Source organism: Marmota marmota, unplaced genomic scaffold, assembly GCF_001458135.2.
Source record: "Marmota marmota marmota unplaced genomic scaffold, marMar, whole genome shotgun sequence".
NCBI lineage: Eukaryota > Metazoa > Chordata > Mammalia > Rodentia > Sciuridae > Marmota > Marmota marmota.
In genome coordinates, this window is record NW_025999869.1 from 25,202,042 (window position 1) to 25,226,478 (window position 24,437).

Sequence of the window (24,437 nt, forward strand, 5' to 3'; positions counted from 1 at the left end):
GAAGGAGACCCTCAGGGTTATACAGTGGAGGAGGTAGAGAGAGAGGAGGGGAGGGGAGGGGAGAGGTGGGGAGGGGGGAGGGTGGAGGATGGGAAAGGCAGCGGAGCACAACAGACACTAGGATGGCAATTTGTAAATCAATGGATGTGGAACTGATGTGATTCTGCAATCTGTGTATGGGGTGAAGGTGGGAGTTCATAACCCACTTGAATCAAAGTGTCGAATATGATATGTCAAGAAATTTGTAATGTATTGAACAACCCACAATAAAAAATTAAAAAAAAAATAAAAAAATAAAAATAAAAACATCAAGTTTTATTTCTATACTTATGAAAAAAAGCCCATCTAAAAAAAAAAAAAAGAACACCTAGGCAGAGCATTTATAAGAAAATGAAAGTTGGACATTGGTAAAAACAGAAAGACTGGTTAGGGGACTTCTACAAAATCTGGACAAGAGATGTGAATAGAAGTGGAGAGTTAAAAAGTGGTCCGACCCTGAAAATAAGTCAAAGATAGAGTGAAAGTATGTAGGAAGAGGGAAATAGAGATTGACTCCAAGATTTTTCTCTCTGAGCAACTGGAGAAACAGAAAATAATGAAGAGAACAAGCAGGAGTAGGGAAGAGAGCAGGGACCTTAATTTTAGATGCATTAAGTTAGAGATGCCTCTTAGATGTCTTACTGGAGCTGTTGAATGGGCAACTGGAAATCTGAGTCTGGAGTTTGAACACGGAGTTCAGGCTAGAGCATATAAATGGTATATGCTACTTTAGCCTCCCAACAGTCTGGATCAGATTGCTGAGTGAATATAGACAGGAAAGAGCAGCCCAAATTCTTGTTGATTATTCAAGTTACAAAAAATCATCTTTTGCTTTCCCACAGAATCATTAAATTATTATAAAGAGAAACTAATCAGACTTTTTTAAAAAAGATAAAATACCAAATTTAGGACAGGGGTTGTGGCTCAGTGGTAGACCACTCGCCTAGCACACGTGAGGCCCTGGGTTTGATTCTCAGCACCACATAAAAATAAATAAAATAAAGGTACTGTGTCCAACTACAACTAAACAATGAATATTAAAAAAAAACAAATTTATAGTGATTATGAACTCAGTAATTCTTTCTAGAGCTCCAGGTTTCAAAATTAAGGTGAATAAGCCTATTTTTTCTTTGTCCAAGTGCATATGTGTGTGTGTGTGTGTGTGTTACTAGTTATTGAACCCAGGGCTGTGTGTGTGTGCGCACAGGCGCTACTAGGTATTGAACCCAGAGCCTTGCCTCAAATGTGCTAGGTAGAATGCTTGCTGAGCTACATCCTCAACCTTTCTTTCTTTCTTTTTTTTTTTTAATTTTGAGTCAGGGTCTTGATAAATTGCCCAGACTGGGCTCAAACTTGCAATCTTCCTGCCTCAGTCTCCCAAGTAATTGGGATTATAGGCATGTGCCACAGTGCCCTGCCCAAGACATATTTAAGAAGGGTTGTCTGCCCTCTGAGACTTCTCAAATAATAATTCAAAACTAATCAATAACAAGCAACTACTGTATAGCAAATCTAGGATGAATGGCAATATATTGTACAAGTTTGAATAGAATATAGCCTAACAAACGCTTTCATCTTTCTTCCTTTTAGTTTGGCTTTAATCCTACCCATAAGGACATTCCTCTAGGTATCTGATTTCAGAATTACTTTTTTAGAAAAGAAAAACAATGGTTATAAACCTGTCTCTGCAGGAGAGAATATACAGGAAGTTAGTAGAATAGCAGGACATTTTTTTTTAAATATTTTTTTATTATTTAGTTTTCAGTGGACACAACATCTTTGTTTGTATGTGGTGCTGAGGCTTGAACCCGGGCTGCACGCATGCCAGGCAAGCGCACTATCACTTGAGCCACATCCCCAGCTGTTGAGAGCCACAGCCAAAGGGGCCCCAGCAAACTTCCAGCTGCCAGCAAACTTCCAGCTGCCGGCTGATGATTGGCTCACAGCGGCCCCAGCAACATCTAGCTGATTGGCTCCTCGGCCCCAGCAACATCTAGCTGATTGGCTCCTCTGCGGTGATGCTCATTGGACTGTTTCCCTGCCCTTTCAGACCACGGAGCTGCTCATTGGGGGACTTTTTTTGGCTCCGCCCACGTGACCCAGCCAATCGGCCTCAAGAGCAGGAGGATTGTGGGAGGTGGAGAGAGGCTTGTGTGGGAGAGAGAGGCTTGTGAAAAGCCGGTGGTGGCAGTTGAGGCTCTGAGGATTTTTCCTGAGAGGCTGTTTTGTTTGGCGTGTGTGGTTCTAAAAATAAAGTTAGTTTCTTTTGACAAGTGGCTCCTGATTGTGCCCAGCCAGACTGCGGCACCCAGCCCCTAGCAGGACATTTTGTTTGTATACTTTCACCTTTTATTAAATAAAAGAATGCTTTACTGACATTTTACCTGGTGATCCATTAATGGGTACAATTTTGTTTATTATTATTTATTTTCATGTGGTGCTGAGGATCAAACCCAGTGCCTCACATGTGTGAGGCAAGCACTTTGCCACTGAGCCACAACCCCAGCCCAAGTTTTAAGAACTAACTTAATTTAAAATTTTTTTGTTCAAATGCTAGCTTGTTGCCTTTAATATGCTTGCAACTAATGGCTCCCACATCACCTAAGATCTCCTGATCACTTTTCTATGTAATTCTGCTAATTGTTTTAGTCACCTAGCCTAACTTTAATTTAGACTTTATTTACAATTTAGACTATTTTTGGCAGCTGTATGATTTTGAACTTAACTTTTCCTCTTCTTGGTATTCCTATGTACTATTATAATTTGGTTCCTAGATATACAAAACAATATATGTGCTTTAAGAGGTATGATTTCCTTAACCCCTGAATTTAAAGAAAATGTTGATTTTATCACTCTGTCACAACCATGGCCTTACACTATTTTTACTCAGATCCTGGAAATAAAATTTATTGAGAACGGTTGATAAAAAGGCTGCAAGAATGAAATACAAATGAAAAAACACAATATCTTCTTTCATGACTCCTGGCTTATCCTAATGTTATCATGTTCTAGCCAATATAGGTCATTTTCATTTTTGACGTAAGCAACTCATTACTTCAACCACTTGCTTTTTAAAAAAGCACATTATAACAAATAACATGAAGTCACATGTGAAAATAGACCAGAAAAAGAACTCAAATACATTTACCTAATAATACATTTTGACAAATGTTATTAGCCAATAAAATCTATCCTACCAACAACAATCACTGATGAAATTTCCTTTTACTACTGGCAAGAAGTCAACATGTAATCACCAATTTTTTATTGTATATGATAATTATAATAACTAGAATAAGGATAAAAAATAAAGTATGAATAAGACCCTACCTTTATAATAACAGGAAGCTGGAAGGTACAGTGCAGTGGAAGTTCACTTGCCTACCATGCACAAGACCCTAGGTTCAACACCTAGCATCACAAAAATACATTATTAATTAAATATTTATAACAAGGGGACACATTCCTGTTCCATATCCATACCCTTAGGTATGGTCATAAATTAAAACATTGTTCAATCAAGGACAATTTATATAAAACAGAACTATAACTTTTACTAATTACTCTGGGGATTTTTTTTAATTCTTAAGATAAATGTCAGTGTATTATTCAACAGATTTCCATTACTCAAAACAGTCACTAAATACCCTATAAGTACTTTCTAACTGAACTTCTAGTTCCAGCAATAATGGAGTAATAGTATTTTTGTCTTAATCTCAAACAAATATAAAACTGTTTTCAGGCAGTATATAGCAGATAAGGGTCAGTTTCATTAGAAATATAATAGTCCTAAATATATATGTACCTAATAACAGAATTTCAAAATACATAAACAAACTATTGATACAGATGAAAGAAGAAACAGATAGATCCAGGATTATAGTTGAAGATTTCAATATGCCTCCCTCAGTAATTTATAAAACAAGTAGACTAAAGATCAGTAAATAAGCAGTTGTGCATGCCTGTAATCCCAGCAGCTTGGAAAGCTGAGGCAGGAGGATCACAAATTCAAAGCCAGCGCAGCAATTTAGCAAGGTCCTAAGCAACTTAGCAAGACTCTATCTCTAAATAAAATATTTTAAAAAGGGTTGGGGGGTTGGGGCTGGGTCTTAGTGGTAGAGCACCTTCCTGGCATACATGAGGCACTGGGTTCAATCCTCAGCACCACATAAAAATAAAATAAAGATATTGTGTCGACCTACAACTAAAAAATAAAAATATTTTATTGGGGATGTGGCTCAGTAGTTGAGTGCCCCTAAGTTCAATCCCCACTCCCCCCCATATCAGTAAACATATCAGACCTAAAGGTGCTATCACTAACTCAACTTAGTTGCAATTTTGTTTATTTTGTGTGTGTGTGTTTTGTTTTTTTCAGTACTAGTTTTGCATCACTGATATAATACCTGAGATAATCAACTTAAAAAAGGAAAGGTTTATTTTGACTCATAGTTTTAGGGTTTGTGGGATGTAGGAGAAGAAATTTAAAGTTTTAGTTGCTTATATTAGAAAATAGAATGACCTCAGCCTCCACTTTCAGAAGTCAGCAAAATAAAAGTAAGTCTACATCATGTTCAGCCAAGGAAGGAGAAGTTATGTTCCATTTGTGCACAATGTGTCAAAATGCATTTTATTGTCATGTATAACTCATTAGAACAAATTAAAAAATAAAATAAAAAAAAATAGAGGTACCCATGTACATATACAATTATACAACCAGTGTGGTTCTATATCATGTACAACCAGAATAATGAGAAGTTATACTCCATTGATGTATAATATGTCAAAATGCATCCTACGGTCATGTATATTAATTAGAACAAATAAAAAAAATTATTGATGATGCCAAAATAGGATGATCAAACCTCTAGCAAATAAGCATAAATTGTAATAAATGAAACCCATTATAATAAATGAAAAGGATAAATTATAATAAATGAAAGTGAAAATGATTGATTTAAAAATAAATAAAATAAAGGAATGGAGAAGAAAATCACTGGCAGAGCACTTGCCCAGCATGTGCAAGGCCCTGGGTATCCCCAGTCCCGCAAAAATGAAATGAAATAAAAATTTCAAAAATAACATAATAAAATTATGCTTTCCTTTATTTCCATGTTGATTCAGTAAATACAGAATCCGGTAGAATCCTGGTAAAACATCAAGTAGGACAATTGTATTAACTTTTCTTGAAGAGCAGAAAAATCCAGAATTTTGGTAGCACCAAAGTTCAAATATATCCCTCAAAAGTTCATGTGTTGAAGGGTTGGGAATGTAGCTCTTGGTATAGTGCTTTTCTAGTGTGTTCAACATCCCATGTTCAGTCCCCAGCACCACACACACACACACACACACACACACACACACAAATATACAGACACACACAGTTCAGATATTGGAAACTCAATCCCCAAATTTATATGTTCAGAGATTTGGAAATTGGAGCCTTTAAAGGAAATTAGGATTAGATGAGGTCATACAAGTGGGTCCCCTATGATGACATTAATGACTTTATAAGAAAAGTAAGAGTGACTAAACTAGCATATTTGCCCTGTCTCACCATGTAATGACCTCTGCCATGTTTATAATACAGTAAGAAGGCCCTCCCTCATCGGCTGCCTTACAGATGCCAGCACCATGCTCTTAGGCTTCTTAGGGTCCAACCCCCCCCCCACCCTTTTAAATGAACTATCCAATCTGTGTTGTTTGGTTACAGCAATAGAAAAGTCAGATAGTATACCATCTCTGGGTTGTGCACAGTTTATTTTATGAAATAGAAAAAGTCCTTACCACATAAAAGTACTATTACATGGAATTAGGAAACTGGAAGAGTGTAGCCAATTATTTAAAATGATAAAAGAATTAAATCTCAAAGTCATATTATCTTTTGATATTTTATAAGTATTATATTTTTATTGCTGACCAATAGAAGACATATTTCATCATGTAATGGTAATGATTAGCTTTTAAAATAATGGGAGTCTGAGGCAAGAGGAACACAAGTTCAAGGTCAACCTCAGCAATTCAATGAGGCCCTAAGCAATTTAGTGAGAACTTGTCTCAAAATAAAAAATAAAAAGGGCTAGAGCTCAATTGTAATACTAAAAATAAAATAAAATAATGGATTAGCTATTTCATTAAGAATTTGTTTTCAGGAAACTGGAGAGTTCTAGGAGATAATTGACTTTTGAAGTTCTGTGATTCTCAAGAGGGTAGAGATCAGTATAAATAATGTGTGTCATGTAACAGGGAATGTTACCCACTCAGTAATCATGGCAAGTAAAAAACAGGCAGAGAGAAGATGACTTTATAATTCCAAATCAAAGCATCACAACAACAGAGTTCTTAGAAGAAAGAAGAAAACAGTGAATATTTTCCTAACAAAACAAAAACAATTGGATGAGGCTAATGCAGATGGATGGATGGCTGTCTTAGCAACAGCTCAAGGTACATTTCTATTGTATATAACATTAAAAAGGAAGTTGTCAGTTTGTATTTTTACCATTATTTAAAAGACACTACCAGAAAAAAAATCTGTTCCTCTTCAAATTCTTCCCCTCACAATGGCCATCTCCACCCTAAAATTAGAAACCAAGCTAGTAAGAATCAAAGATAAGAATGTAAATATATGCTGCTAAAACCTTGACTGTGTTAACGTTATATTATGTGTAAAGATCTAAATTATAAATACGCTGGTCAGGCCAAAAGAATTGCTTCCTTGCTTTATCTAGTTTCCATCTTTCTAAACAATTTCTCAATCTGTGGGGTAAATGCTGTTTCAGAGCGTACAGTGTGGAACCAAACCCATGTTTCATGTTTATCAAGTATACTTGTTTGCCCATAAATGTTTGGTGCTCTCAGACATTGGGATCTCACTTTATGACGTATTTAGAAACTCCCTTCTGTAATTATAAAACTCTGAGCCAAAGCTGAGATTGACCACTAATCAAACATGCCTGAAATAACAGATGTCCAAATAAAATTATTTGACTTAATGTAAACTGCAATTTTATTAGAATATACAGTTCAGGCAATTTTTTATAAATTAATGTTCAAGTTAAGACAACAAGTAATTCAAATTTTATAAATTTCAAATTTAGGTGAATATACACATAACTATATAGGATTTTTCATTAATCTGTATGATCCTCTGGTCAACACTTTTGTGTATGTAACATTAATAAAAAGCATTCTCTTTAAACCATATTGTAATTCTGATATTCCCTGAATTTTCAGCTGCTGCATTTTCTACTCTACATCTGGCAGGTTCTTCTTCCTTTCAGTCTGTGCATTTCCTGTATTCTAAAAGTAAACAGAAACAGGACCTTAACTGAGGAAACAGTGAGTCTTTGGCTAAGAAAATGCAAGCAGAGATAGAATACTGTATTTTGCATCTGGGGTTTGTTTCTAACAAAGTATTCCTCATTATCACCATCAAACAGAACTAAAGGTGGCCTTTGTATGGACTCATCGGTCTTGCCCAAGTTACTCATTCACAGTAATTTAGGGTTTCTCCCTAGTTGTAGAGCCTCTTCAAGGGATGCATGCCTATTTCAATATGCCAGAAACAATTTAATGTACATTTAGGAAATGCTTGGATCTGATTTGCTATTCCTGTTTTTATGGGTTTTGTTTTGTATATTGTTGTTTATTTGGCCTTGCTGAGGATCTAATCCAGGGCCTCGTGCATGCTAGGCAAGTGCTACACTCCCAGCCTCCTATCTTATGTTGTTAAAAATGTATCATATCATATTCTCGTATACTCTAAAACTACAGACTCAAAATATCTTTTTTTTTTTTTAAATGGAACACTTCATGAATTTGCTGTCATCCTTGCGCAGGGGCCATGCTAATCTTCATTGTACAGTTCCAATTATATAGTATATGTGCTGCCGAAGCAAATGAAGAAATTTTCTCTCTCTCTCTTTTTTTTTTTTTTTGGTACTGAGGATTGAACCCAGGGGCACTCAACCACTGAGCCACATACCCAGACCTATTTTTTTTTAATTTTCTTTAGAGACAGGGTCTCACTGAGTTGCTTAGCACCTTGTGGTTGTTGCTAAGGCTGGCTTTGAACTCAAGATCCTCCTATGTCAGCCTCCCCAGTCGCTGAGATTACAGGTGTGTATCACTGTGCCCAGGCTAGAAATTTTCTTAATTTGTATATTAATTTATTAAAAGTGTTTGAACTAGCCTTATGATATACCTAGCCTAGTTCTCTCTTTAGATCACAAGTTATGAAGGATTCATTTCTGTTTTCTGTAAAAATATTAGGATGTCTGTACAGCCTGGCCATTAGTTGATGTTGTAAAGCTGATTGAAACGCCTGCCCGTGCCCTGAACTCACCCATGCCCAGTTTTCCCTGACCAGATAACAACCCTTTCCTAAACCTTAGTGATGCCTCAAAAATTCTGGCCTTCCCTGGCCAGATAACGACCCTCTCTGAGTCTCTAAGACCTCCATAAATTCTGATGTTGGGGCCAGCAAAAATGTAAACTTATGTTATGCTCCTCAGAGTTTTGTTTTCTGTAACCCCCCTTTGTGTAACTTTTTGCGTTATAAAACTGGGCTGCAAGGAAGCTTCTCGGCTATCATTGGCTCCCATGATTTTGATGGGAAAGGCAGCCCGGCCGGTCGAAATAATAAGCTTGCTTTAATTTGATTTTAATTGGAGTCAGTGGTCTTTTCTTGCATCGTGGTCTAACACCTTATATGCCATTTCAGTCACCTGTCAGAACTTCTTTTGAATAGACAGTACAAATAAACTATAAACAACTGACTTCTGGTTATTTCTAATAATATCTTGTTTTAAGGTCACTCTTTTTAGAAGATCATTTTAGCTGGGTGTAGTGGAGCACACCCATCTGTGATCCCAGTGACTCAGAATTGTAATCCTCCTGCCTCAGCCTCCTCAGTAGCTGGAATTACAGAAGCGTACCAACACATCCAGCAAAATGGAATTTTAATAGTAAGTACCAAGATAAAGATAAAGATAAATCTAAACAGGCTCCTTTCCTAAAGTGGGGTGGGAAGCAATGTCAAGGTTTGGAAATGGGTAGCTCAGTGGTCTAGCCTTTGTCTGGTATGTATAAGGCCCTGGGTTTGATCGTCAGCACCACAAAACAATGACATGATTTTCTGGAGAACAAAATAGCATAATATGTTTTCAAGAGAATAAGTAGCCAGGTGCTGTGGCCCACACCTGTAATCCCAGTGGCTGGTTTGGCTGAGACAGGAGGATCACGAGTTCAAAGCTAGCCTCAGCAATTTAGTGAGATGCTAAACAACTCAGTGAGACCCTGTATCCAAATAAATAAAAACACAAAATAGGACTGGGATGTGGCTCAGTGGTGGAGTGCCCCTGAGTTTAATCCCTGGTACTTCACTCCCAAAAAAGTCATCTTTTCAGGAGCTCTACATCATGTGAGGAAGAAAGGGCTTTCCTTCCAGTTTCCTGTTTATTTACTATCCTAAAATTGACAGAACTGCCTTAAGAATTTCTTTTGTTCTAGCATTAGAATGGTTTTGTTCCTGGGGCCTTTCATGGAACAATAAGATAAAAATCTGTAATGCTTACTAGTCTACACAAGTTCAAGAGCTCTAATTCACCCAATCATTCAAAATACGTGTAAATGGTGTGCTGTGCAACAAGCTGTAACATTAGTAAGTCACCAAAAGTATAAGTTTAAAGCCACCTTGTTACTTTTATAATGAACAAGCAGATGACCATTAGTGGCTTTCTTGTTTTATTATCTCTTTTCTGCAAAGTGGATTGTGGAATTCTTAACAAGTTCGAGGTCAAGACTAAGGCATAGCCCTAATTGCCACAGGGAGCATACATCTAATAGTGTCTAATAATATTGTTCTCCAAATTATGAGTAGCTTTAGTTAAAATGCCTTCTTACAGTTTCAGATAAAATTTTCTGTATTTTTAATTTCTTCAAATTTCCTTAATAAGTAAGTAAAATTTTATCATGAATAAATAAATAAACGTAGCCATTTTTTTTTAAAAAATAGAGATAATAAAGTTGACAAATCATTTACAGATTTGACCTCAAAAGGGCAGCTAGGAGGCCACCTACATTATTTAACTCACTGGGTTCTCAGCACAGGCTCTTTTTTCTTAAAAGAGAACCTTTAAAGGATATTCATTTGGAGTTGAAAACTTCAGAATTTCCAAATAAAATTCAAAAATCTTTCTGGTGAATAGGGGTAGGGGATATTTTAAGAAATTACCTGATAGCTAGCTGAGAGCAAATATTTGTGAAAATTGGACATGTGGGTAAATAGCAGAGATGGGGAATAAATTGGAGAGAAAACAAAAAGAAGCTAAATTGAATATATATGCTGGTGGCCCATGTAACCAGATGTTTATATCTGAACTGTCATTTTCATTGGTATGGATTAATTGCTTGATGTTTGACAACACAGTTGCTATTTTCCCTAAGTACTGTGTATTCTTGTCATTCAAAATTCAAATGAGAGCTGATATGCCAGGCATATTTTTTAAAAGTAGAATAGAATACCATTAATACTCCCATATTAATACCATTAATACTGGGGAGGCTGATATGGGAAGATTACTTGAGCCCAAGGGTTCCAGACTAGCCTGGGCAATATAGCAAGGCTCCATCTCAAAAACAAACCAAACATAAAAAATGAGGGCTGTTAATTAATACCCCCCAAAATAACTTTTAGAAACATTTATGATTGGTTATTCTAGAAAGATATAGTTCTCTTTCCAGAGTTTGAAGATTACAGAATTCTGAATTTTTATATAGCTTTCCATTAGTAACAACTGAATGTATAAAGAATCAAGGACTTTAAATAACATTGCTTAGTAAAAGTTATAAGCAAAAAAGTTTTACCTCTTGTTTTTCTTGGTTTTGACCCATATTAAATAAAGCTGGTATTTTAGATGAATCTATTTTCCTTGACTCCATTTTCAGCACTTTTATCTGTTTAACTTTTGCAAAAATATATAAAACAATGAAAATTCGTTATTCCTACTTGGAAATTTTACTCTCCTTTTCAAGAATTTCAAATGGAAATTCTGAAGTCCACTACAGTTGGTTTCTTAGTTTATTACAAAGGAAATAAATGAATCATGAGTTACAATAATAAAATATGGTAAACTGTTTTATAATTCAGAGTTTAGTATTAAAGGAATATATTTTTATCCTAAGTATTACTAAGCAGATCAGATAATTCCTCAAAAGTGTACAAGTACTACAGTCTTGCTATTATATCACATTTTCACAAGGTGTCACTATTCTTCAAAAAACATAACTTGGCAAAAAAAGTTTCATTTTAAGATAAATCTTAAATTTATAAATCAATCTATGAAATCCTTGGGTGCCTAAAGCACATATAACATTCCTGGTCAAATAATTATAGAAAGGTGATTTATTCCAGGTCATTTACTGAACCAAAACCACCTTCTTTGCATGCTGTCCTAACATTTCAACATTGAATGAATTAAAAATTTACCTTTTTAAGCTGTCTTAACACCTCTTTAACCCATTGTGTCCTACTGTACTATATAGAATTGAAAACTTGGGATGTAATGGGTTTTTACATTATCTCATTTGTATCATCCTTTATTTGAAATCTCAACAATGGAAAATGTTTTTCTCAATAATTTACTATTTTCAAATCATGCTATAACCTGTATTACAAAAAAAAAAAAAAAGTCCTGTACATGTTATCATCCGAAGACTTATGCAGCTATGCAGCAAATGTGTACCTTCCATTCCTTTCATCTCCTTTGACTGTATTGTGAAAGGCAATTCAGGGAAATGGAATTCGTTCCTGTCAGATCTGGAAAAATTCAGCTTCTGTTTGTTCCCACTTGCCATTTCGTGGCTTGGACCTGTTCGCTCATTAAATATATGCTTCTCCATTTGGCTCTAAACAAACAAATGAGAGCTAGTTTAAAGAAATGTGTGTAACTATTGTAGAATGACAAGCCTAGAATTGCTAACCATTTGGATGATGCAAAATATAACAACAATTATTTAAAATTAAGAAGTAGAATAGAATACCATTAAACATATAAACAGATCAAACTCCAATGTAAGTTTCAAAAGCCAGACTTTTAGTATATTTATTATTCTGAGAATAACAGTCTTGCTCCAGAGAACCAGAATCTTAACTTTTAAGTTCTAGTACCATCTATTGCATTCTTTGGAAAAATTGCTTCAGTTCACTTTCCTATTTTATAAAATTACACACTTTGTGAACACTGGGAAAACTCAAAGAAAAAAAAAACTACTTATGAATAGCATTTGGAAAACATTTGTCTACCTATTTTTGATCATTTGGTAAAAGATCAAAAAACTTTGTTAAGGCAGTATAATTGTACAGTATCCCACTCCACAAATGTACAGAAATATACTTAAGTCACCTACTCTTAGATAGGTTTGTGTTGACATCATTTTTATTATTAAACTGAGCCCGTGCTTCAATTGTGAATAAACCACTTTCCTATGTAAAAATTGGTGAGGGTAGATGAACTATACCGATTATTTTTTTTCTAGTGAAAGTAAGTAGTATATATTTGGCAGTTGTTTTTAATCCAGAATAAAATATTAAAAATATTTTTGTGACTTTTAAAGGTAGAAATTTTAATTTATTCTAAGTCTCATGTTAAATACAAAACTTAAAATAAAGAAAATTAACTAAAATTGTGAAAACAATAAGGAAATAATGGCCTATTATCAACTCAAGAACATGAAATCTGGAGATGTAGCTCAGTGGTACATTGCATGTTTACCGTGTACAAGGTTCTGGGTTTAACCCCCAGTATCATTAAAAAAATAAATAAATGAAAGAAACTAAAAGCATATTTTTTTAAAATGTTGGAATCCCAAAAACAGAGAAAAGGAAAAGGGGGCTAATGTTAAAAGAGGCCACATTTTAATGACTAGCTTCTTGTCTTACTTGAGTGGGACCTGTGTCCTCTTGCCTGCTATTAGACATAACTTGTCCAACATATTGTGAAGAAGTGCGTCTCTTTTTTGCTCTTTCAGTTAACCTATTATTTAAAAATAAATGAGAAGTTATTAGAATTCCCCAGAAGTGCCTCTGTTTTAGTTTCAAGATGTGTAAGTTACACCATGGATGTCTACTGTTAGAACACTGAGGACTAAAAAGTGATTGGCTGTCTTTAAGTACCAAGAGCTCTAAAGAGAGAAGTGGTAATGGGGAAGAGGAAAACTAATGCATGGCTAACATGTGGTAATGAATATGTCATGGAGTTACTACTGCTGGCCTACTTGATCTCTTCTGACTGTCCTGAACTTGGATCTCATATGAGCTTACTGTCTAAGACTGGCTTACAATCACAATTATGACACCATGGTTTTGGGATCAAGAACAATTGGGCTATTATAGTGTGTAACCTACTGCACCTTTGGATGGACATGTTCACTTGTTCATGTCTGCAGACCACTAATCCTTACAATCTGTAGTCCAAAAAAGTCTGCTAGAATCTGCTTGGATTGCTAGGTATGGTGACGCGTGCCTGTAATTCCAGTAACTTGGGAGGCTGGGGCAGGAAGATGGAAAGTTTGAGGCCAATCTCAGCAACTTAGTGAGACTCTCAGCAACTTAGCAAGACCCTGTTTTAAAATAGGGACTAGGCAACTAACCCAGTGGTAAAGCACCCAAATTCAATCCCCAGGTAGGCCCCCTAAAAAAAAAAAAAACCCTAAAAGAATCTGCTTGAACTAATGAATGAAGCTTGTCTCCTTCCTTACGCACACTCGCAATAGATGAATTTATAAATAATCCTAATGATTTGCTAGACAGTCTCTCACCATTCAATACACTGTCCACAATTAATCAGACTCAAGATACCAGTCTCTCATCAGAGGTTAAATCTAAAACTGGCCCAATATGCTGTTTTCCTGCCAAAAGATTTGACCTTAAAATGCCATTTGACTAACAAAGATTATTTCTTACTATCCTTTCTCTATTTAGAGAAGTTGTTATGATATAGAATAAAGCTTACTTTGTTGTATCACCTGCTATGGTTCAGATACGGTTTGTCCCCCAAAGTCCATGTGCTGGAAGCTTGGTCCCAATGTGATGGTGCTGAGAGGTGATGAAACCTTTAAGAGGGGAGGCCTAGGAGGATCCAAGATGGCGAACTAGAGGGAAGCTTCATTCCTCGTGGCTCCGTAACTCAGGATATGAACAGAAGAACTACAGTTTCTCTGCAAAGTAGCCATCATTGCCCACTGATACCCTGCTGTTTACCCCCCTTCTGCTGTCTACCAGCATATCGCTTGCCTTTTCAGCACAGACTGCTTGTTTACTGCTGCCTATCATCCGCATTTGGCCATTTGCCTGCCCATTATCCACCAGCCAACCTCCAGGATTGCTGCTGTTATCTTAAAGACTACCCACAGACTGCCTGCTGCCCCCTGGAAGCCCATTACAGTACCTGCAAATGAGGTATTCGAAGCCTTTAAGGACACTATAAGACTACAGGGTAGAAACTGTACTGCCTCAGTCCATACTGCTAGATGGGAATACACACAAACAACATGAAAAAACAAGGGAACAAAGTGCCTCAAATAAACCAAGATTTTCCAACAACAGAAGCCATAGACAACACAGTAGAAGAAATGCCAGCGAAGCAATTTAGAAGGTACATAGTTAGGCTGATCTTCAAAATAAAGAATGGTATCAGAGAGAAAATATAGGAAGTGAAAGATCACTTCAATAAAGAGACAGAGATTATAAAAAGGAATCAAGCAGAAATCCTCAAAATGAAGTAAACAATAAACCAAATTAAAATTTCAATGGAAAGTATCATCAACAGACTAGACCATTTGGAAGTCAGAGCCTCAGGCAATGAAGACAAAATACATACTCTTGAAAATAAAGTCAACCGCACAGAGAAGATGGTAAGAAACCATGAAAAGAACTTCCAAGAAATATGAGATAACATGAAAATAGCAAATTTAAGATTTATGTGAATACATGAAGATATGGAGATATAAACCAAAGGAATGCACAATCTTTTCAAAGACATAATATCAGAAAATTTCCCAAACCTAAAGAATGAAACGGAAAATTACAAGAGGCTTATAGGACCCCAAATTACAGCAGACCCATACCAAGGCATATTATAAGGAGAATGACTAACATACAGAATAAGAAAAGAATTTTAAAGGCTATGAGAGAAAAAAATCAAATTACATACAGGAGGAAACCAATTCGAATTTCAGCTAATTTCTTAAGCCAGACTCTCAATTCGAGGAAGTTCTAGAACAACATATATCAAGCTCTAAAAGAAAATGAATGCCAACCAAGAATCTTTTGTTGTTATTGTTGTTGTTTTGTTTTGTTTTTAGTTGTGGTTGGACACAATCCCTTTATTTTATTTATTTATTTATTTTTATGTGGTGCTGAGGATCGAACTCAGCACCCCGCACTTGTTAGGTGAGCACTCTACCACTAAGCCACAACCCCAGCCCCCAACCAAGAATCTTAATCCAGCAAAATCAAGCTTCAGATTTGAAGATGAAATAAAAACCTTCATGATAAACAAAAATTAAAAGAATTCACATCTAGAAAGCCTGCACTACAGAACATTCTCAGCAAAATATTTCACAAGGAGGAAATGAAACCCAGCAAAGACAGGAGCTACACTAAAGGAAAAGTCAATCAAAGGAGAAACTTAGTCAAGTTAAAAACCAAAAATAAACCGAAGTGACCAGGAATACAAAGGATATCTCAATAATAACCCTGAATGGTAATGGCCTAAATGCATCAGTCAAAAGACATAGACTTGCAGATTGGATTAAAGAAAAAAAATATGCTGTCTTTAAGAGACTCACCTCCTAGGAATAGACATCCACAGACTGAGGTGAAAGGTTGGGAAAAAACATATTGCTCATAAACAAGCTGCATAAACAAGCAGGGGTTTTTATCCTCATATCAGACAATGTGGACTTCAAACCAAAGTTAGTCAGAAGGGATAAAGAAGGATATTTTATACTGCTTAAGGGAATCGTATGTCAACAAAACATAGCAATTATAAATATTTATGCCCCAAACAACGGTGCATCAACGTACATCAAACAAACCCTTCTCAATTTCAAGAATTAAATAGGCCACGACACAATAATACTGGGTGACTTTAACACACCTCTTTCACCACTGGATAGATCTTCCAAACAAAAACTAAACAAAGAACCTATAAAACTAAATAATACAACCAATGATTTAGACTTAACAGACAATATATAGAGAGTATTTCACCCATCATTGAGTGAATCACCTTCTTCTCAGTAGCACATAAATCTTTCTCTAAAATACACTATATGTTATGCCACAAAGCAACTCTCAGCAAATACAAAAAAATAGAGATACTATCCTGCATTCTATGAGATCATAATGGAATGAAACTAGAAATCAATGATAAAATAAAAAAATAGAAGCTACTCCAACACCCGGAGACTAAATAATATGCTATTGAAGGAACAATAGACAGCAGAAGACATCAGGGAGGAGATAAAAACATTCTTAGAGATAAATGAGAACACCGATAAAACATAAGAAAATCTCTGGGACACTATGAAGGCAGTGCTAAGAGAAAAGTTCATTGCATTGAGCTCATTCATTAAAAGAGTAAAAAGTCAACAAATAAATTACCTAACATTGTATCTAAAGCCCTAGAAAAAGAAGAACAAATCAACACTAAAAGTAGTAGAATACAGGAAATAATTAAAATCAGAGCTGAAATCAATGGAATTGAAACAAAAGAAACAACTGAAAAAATTGACAAAACAAAAAATTGATTCTTTGAAAAAATAAATAAAATTGATAAACCCTAGCTACTCTAATAAAGAGAAGGATAGAAAAAACTCAAATTATTAAAATTTGTGATGAAAAAGGAAATATTACAATGACACTATTGAAACACAGAAGATAATTAGAAACTATTTTGAAAATTTATACTCCAATAAAATAGAAAATATTGAAGACATCAACAAACTTTTAGAGACATATGCTTTCCACAAACTGAATCAGGAGGACACACATAATATAAACAGATCAATTTCAAGAAATGAAATAGAAGACACCATCAAAAGCCTACCAACCAAGAAAAGTCCAGGACCAGATGGATTCTCAGCAGAGTTCTACAAGACCTTCAAAGAAGAATTAACATCAATACTCCTCAAATCATTCCATGAAATAGAAAAGGGAGGAACTCTTCCAAACTTGTTCTATGAGGCTAGTTATCACACTGATACCAAAACCAGAAAAAGACATATCAAGGAAAGAAAACTTCAGACCAATATCCCTGATGAGCATAGATGCAAAAATTCTCATTAAAATTCTGGCAAATCACATACAAAAACATATTAAAAAGATAGTGCACCACAATTAAGTGGAGTTCATCTCAAGGATGCAAGGTTGGTTCAACATATAGAAATCAACAAACATAATACTTAATATCAATAGATGTAAAGACAAGAATCATATGATTATCTCAATAGATGCAGAGAAAACATTTGACAAAATGTAGCACCTCTTCATGTTCAAAACACTAGAAAAACTAGGGATAGTAGGAACATACCTCAACATTGTGCTAAGTCCAAGGCCAACATCATTCTAAATGAAGAAAATTGAAAACATTCCCTCTAAAAACTGGAACAAGACAGGGATGCCCTCTTTCACCACTTCTATTTAACATGGTCCTTAAAAATCTAGCCAGAACAATCAGACAGAAGAAAGAAATTAAAAGTATGCAAATAGCTAAAGAAGAAGTCAAACTATCACTATTTGCTGATGACATGATTCTATATTTAGAAGATTCAAAAAAATTCCACCAAAAAACTTCTAAAACTAATAAATAAATTCAGCAAAGTAGCAGGATATAAAATCAATACCCATAAATCAAATGTATTTCTATACACAAGCAATGAATCCACTGCAAGAGAAATTAGGAAAACTACTCCATTCACAATACCCTCAAAAACTAAATAAATAAAATACTTGGGAATCAATCTAACAAAAGAGGTGAAAGACCTCTACAATGAAAACTACAGGACACTAAAGAAAGAAATTGAAGAAGACCTTAGAAGATTGAAAGACCTCCCATGCTCTTGGATAGGCAGAATTAATATTGTCAAAGTGGCCATACTACCAAAACTGCTATACAGATTTAATGCAAATCCTATTAAAATCCCAATTACATTCTTCATAGAACTAGAAAAAGCAATCATGAAATTCATTTGGAAAAATAAGAGACCCAGAATAGCCAAAGCAATCTTTAGCAAGAAGAGTGAAGCAAGAGGCATCTCAATACCAGAACTTAAACTACACTATAGAGCAATAGTAACAAAAATGGCATGGTATTGGCACAAAAATAGACATGTAGACAAATAGTACAAAATAGAAGACACTGAGACAAACTGATATAAATATGGTTATCTTATTACTAGACAAAGGCACCAAAAACATACATTGGAGAAAAGATAGCTATTCAACAAATAGTGCTGGGAAAACTGGAACTCTATATGCAGCAAAATGATATTAAACCTCTATCTCTCACCCTGCACAAAAAACCAACTCAAAGTGGATCAAAGACTTAGGCACTAGGACAGAGACCCTGTGCCTAAAAGAAGAAAGAGTAGGTCCAAATCTTCATCATGTCAGCTTAGGACCTGACTTCCTTAACAAGACTCCTAAAGCAAAAGAAGAAAAAATAAGAATCAATAAATGGGATAGATTAAAACCAAAAAGTTTCTTTTCAGCAAAGGAAACAATCAATAATGTGAATAGAAAGCCTACAGAATGGGAAAAACTCTTTACCACACACACCTCAGACAAAGCACTAATCCCCAAGATATATAAAGAACTCAAAAATATTAGCACCGAAAAACCAAATAACCCAATCAATAAATGGGCTAAGGAACTGAACAGACACTTCACAGAATAAGAAATACAATCAATCAACAAACATATGGATAAATGTTCATCATCTCTGGGGCTGGGGTTGTGGCTCAGTGGCACAGTGCTTGCCTAGCATGTGTGAGGCACTGGGTTCAATTCTCAGCATTGCATATAAATAAATAAAATAAAGGTCCATGGACAACTAAACAATATTTTAAAAAATGTTCATCATCTTTATCAATTAGAGAAATGCAAATCAACACTACTCTAAGGTTTAACTCACTCCAATCAGAATGGCAATTATCAAGTAAACAAGGAATAATAAGTGTTGGTGAGGATGTGCTCAGTGATTGAGCACCCCTAGGTTCAATCCCTGTAACCAATAATAAATGTTGGTGAGGATGTGTATCAAAAGGTACACTCATACATTGCTGGTGGGACTGCAAATTTATGCAACCACTTTGGAAAGCAGAATGAAAATTCCTCAGAAAACTTGGAATGGAACTACCATTTGACCCAGCTATCCCACTCCTTGGTTTAAAATCAGCATACTATAGTGATGCAGCCATATTGATGTTTATAGCAGCTCAATTCACAATAGCTAAACTATGGAACCGGCCTAGTTGTCCTTCAACATATGAATGGATAAAGAAAATGTGGCACTTATACATAATGGAATATTACTTAGCTTTAAAGAAAAATGAAATTATGGCATCTGCAAGTAAATGAATGGAACTAGAGAACCTCATGCTATGTGAAATAAGCCAATCCCAAAAAGCCAAAGGCCAAATGTTTTCTTTGATAAGCAGATGCTGATCCATTGTGAGAGGGGGAGATAGGGAAGAATCAAGGAACTTTGCATTGTGCAGAGTGAGTGAGGGGAAGGGTGGGGTTGCGGGGATGGGAAGAACAATAGAATGAGACAGATATTATTACCCTATATATGTATGATTACACTATTGGTGTGACTCTGCACCATGCACAGAGGAATGAGAAATTGTATTCCATTTGTGTACAATGTGTCAAAATGCATACTACTGTAATGTATAACCAATTAGAACAAATTTTAAAAAATAGAAGGGAGAGCAGCAGAATAGAAGAAGGGATCAGGGGAGGGAGGAAATGGAAAGGGGGGGTACTGAGGAATGAAATTGTTCAAATTATACTGTTTTATTGTGTGCACATATAAATATATTAGAACAAATCCCACTGTTATGTATAATTATAATGTGCCAATAAAAAGGAAAAAATGATGATGATTATTATTATAATAAAATAATAATTCATGAGTTGAAAACTTAGAACACCACAAAGATTGAAAGTACAATGATAACCAGGCATGGTGGTGCATTCCTGTGATTACAGCAGCTTGGGAGACTAAGGAGGAGATCCTCATCTCAGGTTCAGGGCCAGCCTTAGCAAGTGGGTGAAGCTTAAGAAACTTAGTGAGACCATGTCTCAAATTAAAAATGTAAAAAGGGATGGGGTTGTGACTCAGTTGCAAAAAGCACCAGTGTTCAATCCCTGGTACCAAAAAAAAAAAGTACAATGATAGTTACTCATCATTTTTTATTCTAAGTATCACTTTGGCCATCTAACACAGCTTTTGATAAATTGTGTTTTTAGTTCAAGAAAGTAGGCAATTTCTGTTTCTACTTCTTCATTAATCTAAGAATTATTCGTTTGTTTGTTTTTGTTATTTTGGTAGCAGGAATTTAACCCAGAGCCACATCTCCACCCTTTATATTTTTTGTTTTTAGACAGGGTCTTACTGAGTTGCTTGGGGCCTCACTGGGTTGCTGAACCTGGCTTTTGGATTGGCCATCCGCCTGCCTCAGCCTCCTGAATTGCTGAGATTACAGGCATACACCAATACTAGCCTGGTGCTAAGAATTATTTAGAGTTAACATATTCCAAGATATATGTTTAATTATTTTGATTATATTTTTATTTTTCATTTATCACATTGCATTTGGTGAACTTGTTTGAACCAGCTAAAATTTCCTTTATAAAATAGTACAACACAATTCATTAATATATAAAAGATCTTGTTTCTTATACTTGACCAAAAACCAATATGATTTGGGCTTAATTCATAATTATTTGATTATTAACAAGATTAAACAAGTTTTAGATGCAAAAAAAATATTTTGAATATGTAGGATTAAATATATCATTAAGATGAAAAAAAAAGAGGTGAGGCCTAGTGGAAGATGATTAGATCTTTAAGAAGGATTAATGCTTTTCTCTTAGGGGCGTGTTTTACTCTTAAAGGAAGTTCCACAAAAGAGGGTTGTTACAAGGGAGCCAGGAACTTCCCCTGAATCCCTATTGCTTCCTTGCTTGTATACATGCTCCTTTCATATATTGCCCATTCCCTCTCCACTTCTTTGCCATGTTATGATGCAGCCAGGGGGCCCTTGCCTGGACCCTCTCACCATGAGAATATGGAGCCAAATAAATCTCTTTTCTTAATAAAGTACACAGCCTTGGGTATTTTGTCATAGCAAAAGAAGATGGACTAAGACACCAAGGTACATGTATAACAGAAGTTCAGTCATATCACCTTTTTTCTCTTAAAAAAAAGAACCTTAGAGTTCTAAGGTTCTAACCTTTTTCTAAGGTTCTTTTTTAAAAATGTTTTTCCCAAAATATATTAGTCAAAAAAATAAACATCTATATAGTCAAGAAAAATTAATTTATTCTATAGCATTCTTTAGAATTACTCAGCAAATGATCCATTATACAATTATAATTTCAATAGACATTTTTCAAGTACAGTTTACATATAGAAACTAAAAAAAATTATCCTTTGAAATACCATTATACAATAACATTGTATTATTTAGGTCTCTTCTCTATTACAGCTCACCTTGGATTGGGATGGGAGATATTTGAATTGAGACTTGCTGCCATCAAATTAGTGCTAGTTAGATTGATGGGTGGCATTATCATACACCCTCCAGCATGTGGATCTTCTTTCATACCACTGGAGTTAGTGCTGGGATTGACGGGGTTTGATGGCTCATTGATTATAGGTTTTGTATCTTGAGACACAGTGTGAGAATTTTCAGTTGCATCCTGTTGACCATGTCCACCTTCATACTCCATCTTTTTCAGTTCTGCAATATCTCCTTTTCCTCCTTTAACTTTAATAACTCTGACCTTGATCTCCTTGGGCTTTTTCTCTTTTTCTACTTCCTGAAATAGACACATCCAAAATCTGAGTCATGAGAATTTTTTTTTCCATTAGAGGGATAACTATAAATCAATTATGCTGACTGAAATGAAAAGCAAAGTTCTTACCTTTCCCAAAACTGAAGTACTTAGGAACGTATTGCCATAAATTGCTTTTTTTTCATCTTTCACAAGTTCATTTTCTTTAGAATGCTCTTTGGGTTTTATGAATGAATTGACTTTTGCTTCTTGTAATAATTTAGCTCTCAGTTCTGGCAAGAATCTGATAAAACAAGCAATATCAACAACAATCGTTTTAAAGTTTATGTTGATATTTTATCTTTCAATAATCATTTAGCCAATTATTTCACATTTCAAGTATAGCATAAACAACGCTACATGATTAAAATGGGTGCTAAGAACTGCTTTGGGAGGCTAACGCAGGAGGATCATGAGTTGAAAGTCAGCCCCAGCAACTTAACGAGGCCCTAATCAACTTAATGAGACCTTGTCTCTAAATAAAATATTTTATTAAAAAAGGGCAGGGGACTAGGGTTGTAGCTCAGTGGTAGAGTATTTGCCTAGCAGGTTGCGAGGCACTGGGTTCGATTCTTAGCACCACATAAAAATAAATAAATAAAATAAAGGTATTGTGTCTACCTATAACTGAAAAATAAATAAATAAATAAATAAATAAAGGGCTTGGGATGTGACTCAGTGATTGAGTACCCCTGGGTTCAATCCCTGGTACCAAAATAAATAAATAAATAAATAAAGCACTCAAAGAGATGGCTCAATATTCACCTCTGAAATTTGCTCCCTGGGGGATGGGGATGTGGCTCAGTGGTAGGACACTTACCTAGCATGTGTGAGGCCCTAGGTTCAATCTCCAGCCAACACAAAAAGTAAAAATTTAAAACTTTGCTAGCCAGGCATTGTGACACATGCCTATAATCCCAGCTACTCCAGAGGCTGAGACAGGAAAATCACAAATTCAACGCCAGCCTGGGTAACATAGCGAGATCCTGTCTCAAAAGAACAAAAATGACTGGGAATATAACTCAGTAAAAGAGTGCCCCTGGGTTCAATCCCCAGCACTAAATATATATGTTGGGTGCAGAGCAGGCTGAACTGTGTTGTCTGCAGGGCAGGCTGAGCAGATGTTGGCTGCAAGATAGCCCACACACTCAAACCCCCCTCTATCTGGTCCTTTATCACCTGTTTGCCTCAAGTCTGAACATTCAACCCTGCTTAAGGCTGAACACTTAACCCCCCCCTTGGGCCAACAAGGCAGCTTGCAGACCCAGAGGCCCCATTAGATTTGGGCTATAAAAACTCCCTCCTTCCAGGCCCCCCTCTCTCTTGCTCTTTCTCTCTTGCTCTTTCTCTCTTGCTCTCTCTCTCTTGTTCTTTATCTTTCTTACGCGCGCTCTCTGTCTCTTGCTCTTGCTCTCTCCCTGTTCATCTCTTCTCTTTTCTCTCTCTTTCTTTCCTTCTTTCTTTTCTCTTTGTTGCACTGCTGCAATAAAGATCTCTTGGTCACTCCGAGTGTTGTGGTCACTTTCCTTTCAATATATACATATGCACATATATATATGTATACACACACACACACACACACATAATTTCTTTGCTATTGGAATCTACTATGTAAAATTTTTACCAAACAGGTGATTTAGATTCCTTTTGTAATACAAACTATATTCAATAAATTAAAGTTTTATTAATAAAACTTTTAAAATTAATTTTTCATTTATCAAAAGTAAAGTTTTGATAAATATCTATTCTTTTCAAGGTCAATTCAGGCCACTTTGTGGTTTTTGTGGTTCCTTAAAGTAACAGGACTTAAAAGATGAACTACCTAGTTTCTGAAATATTACTCTGGAGAAATATTTTCAGTACAAAGTGTTACATAATACATCAAAAATGAAGGATGATTGTTTTGGTTTTAGTTTGACTTTCTTTCTTTTGAGAAGTTATTTATTTTTTAATGGAAAATTTATTTCTATGGTTCAAAATTCCAAAATTGATATTCCAAAAGCCACTACTGCCATTGGTTTTGGAAAGTTTTGAAATACTAGTCCATAATGAATTCTTCCCTAGTCCAGTCCACTCTTGTCAGCTGGGCGTTGCATATGTCTAATAACAGGTAGCATGAGGAGATGTAAAAAAATCTCCTATTGGGGCTGGGGTTGTGGCTCAGTAGTAGAGTGCTTGCCTTGCATGCATGAGGCACTGGGTTTGATCCTCAGCACCACATAAATGTAAAAATAAAAATATTATGTCTACCTAAAACTAATATATATATATA

General features: G+C 35.5%; 1 protein-coding gene and 1 non-coding gene across 2 annotated transcripts in view; both read right to left on the reverse strand.

Annotated features, from left to right (window-relative positions):
• Positions 1–5,783: 5,783 nt before the first annotated feature.
• Cdkl3 (cyclin dependent kinase like 3) overlaps positions 5,784–24,437 on the reverse strand; it is a 50,922-nt gene continuing 32,268 nt past the window's right edge. Inside the window, 6 exon segments of the mRNA XM_048783696.1 lie at positions 5,784–7,335; positions 10,903–11,000; positions 11,781–11,943; positions 12,977–13,070; positions 21,822–22,150; positions 22,256–22,409. Coding sequence (XP_048639653.1) covers positions 7,282–7,335; positions 10,903–11,000; positions 11,781–11,943; positions 12,977–13,070; positions 21,822–22,150; positions 22,256–22,409 — 892 coding nt within the window. The 3' untranslated portion in view covers positions 5,784–7,281.
• On the reverse strand, positions 7,831–7,936 carry LOC125610870. Its single transcript, XR_007340917.1, has one exon. It is a non-coding gene; the product is annotated as a U6 spliceosomal RNA (small nuclear RNA).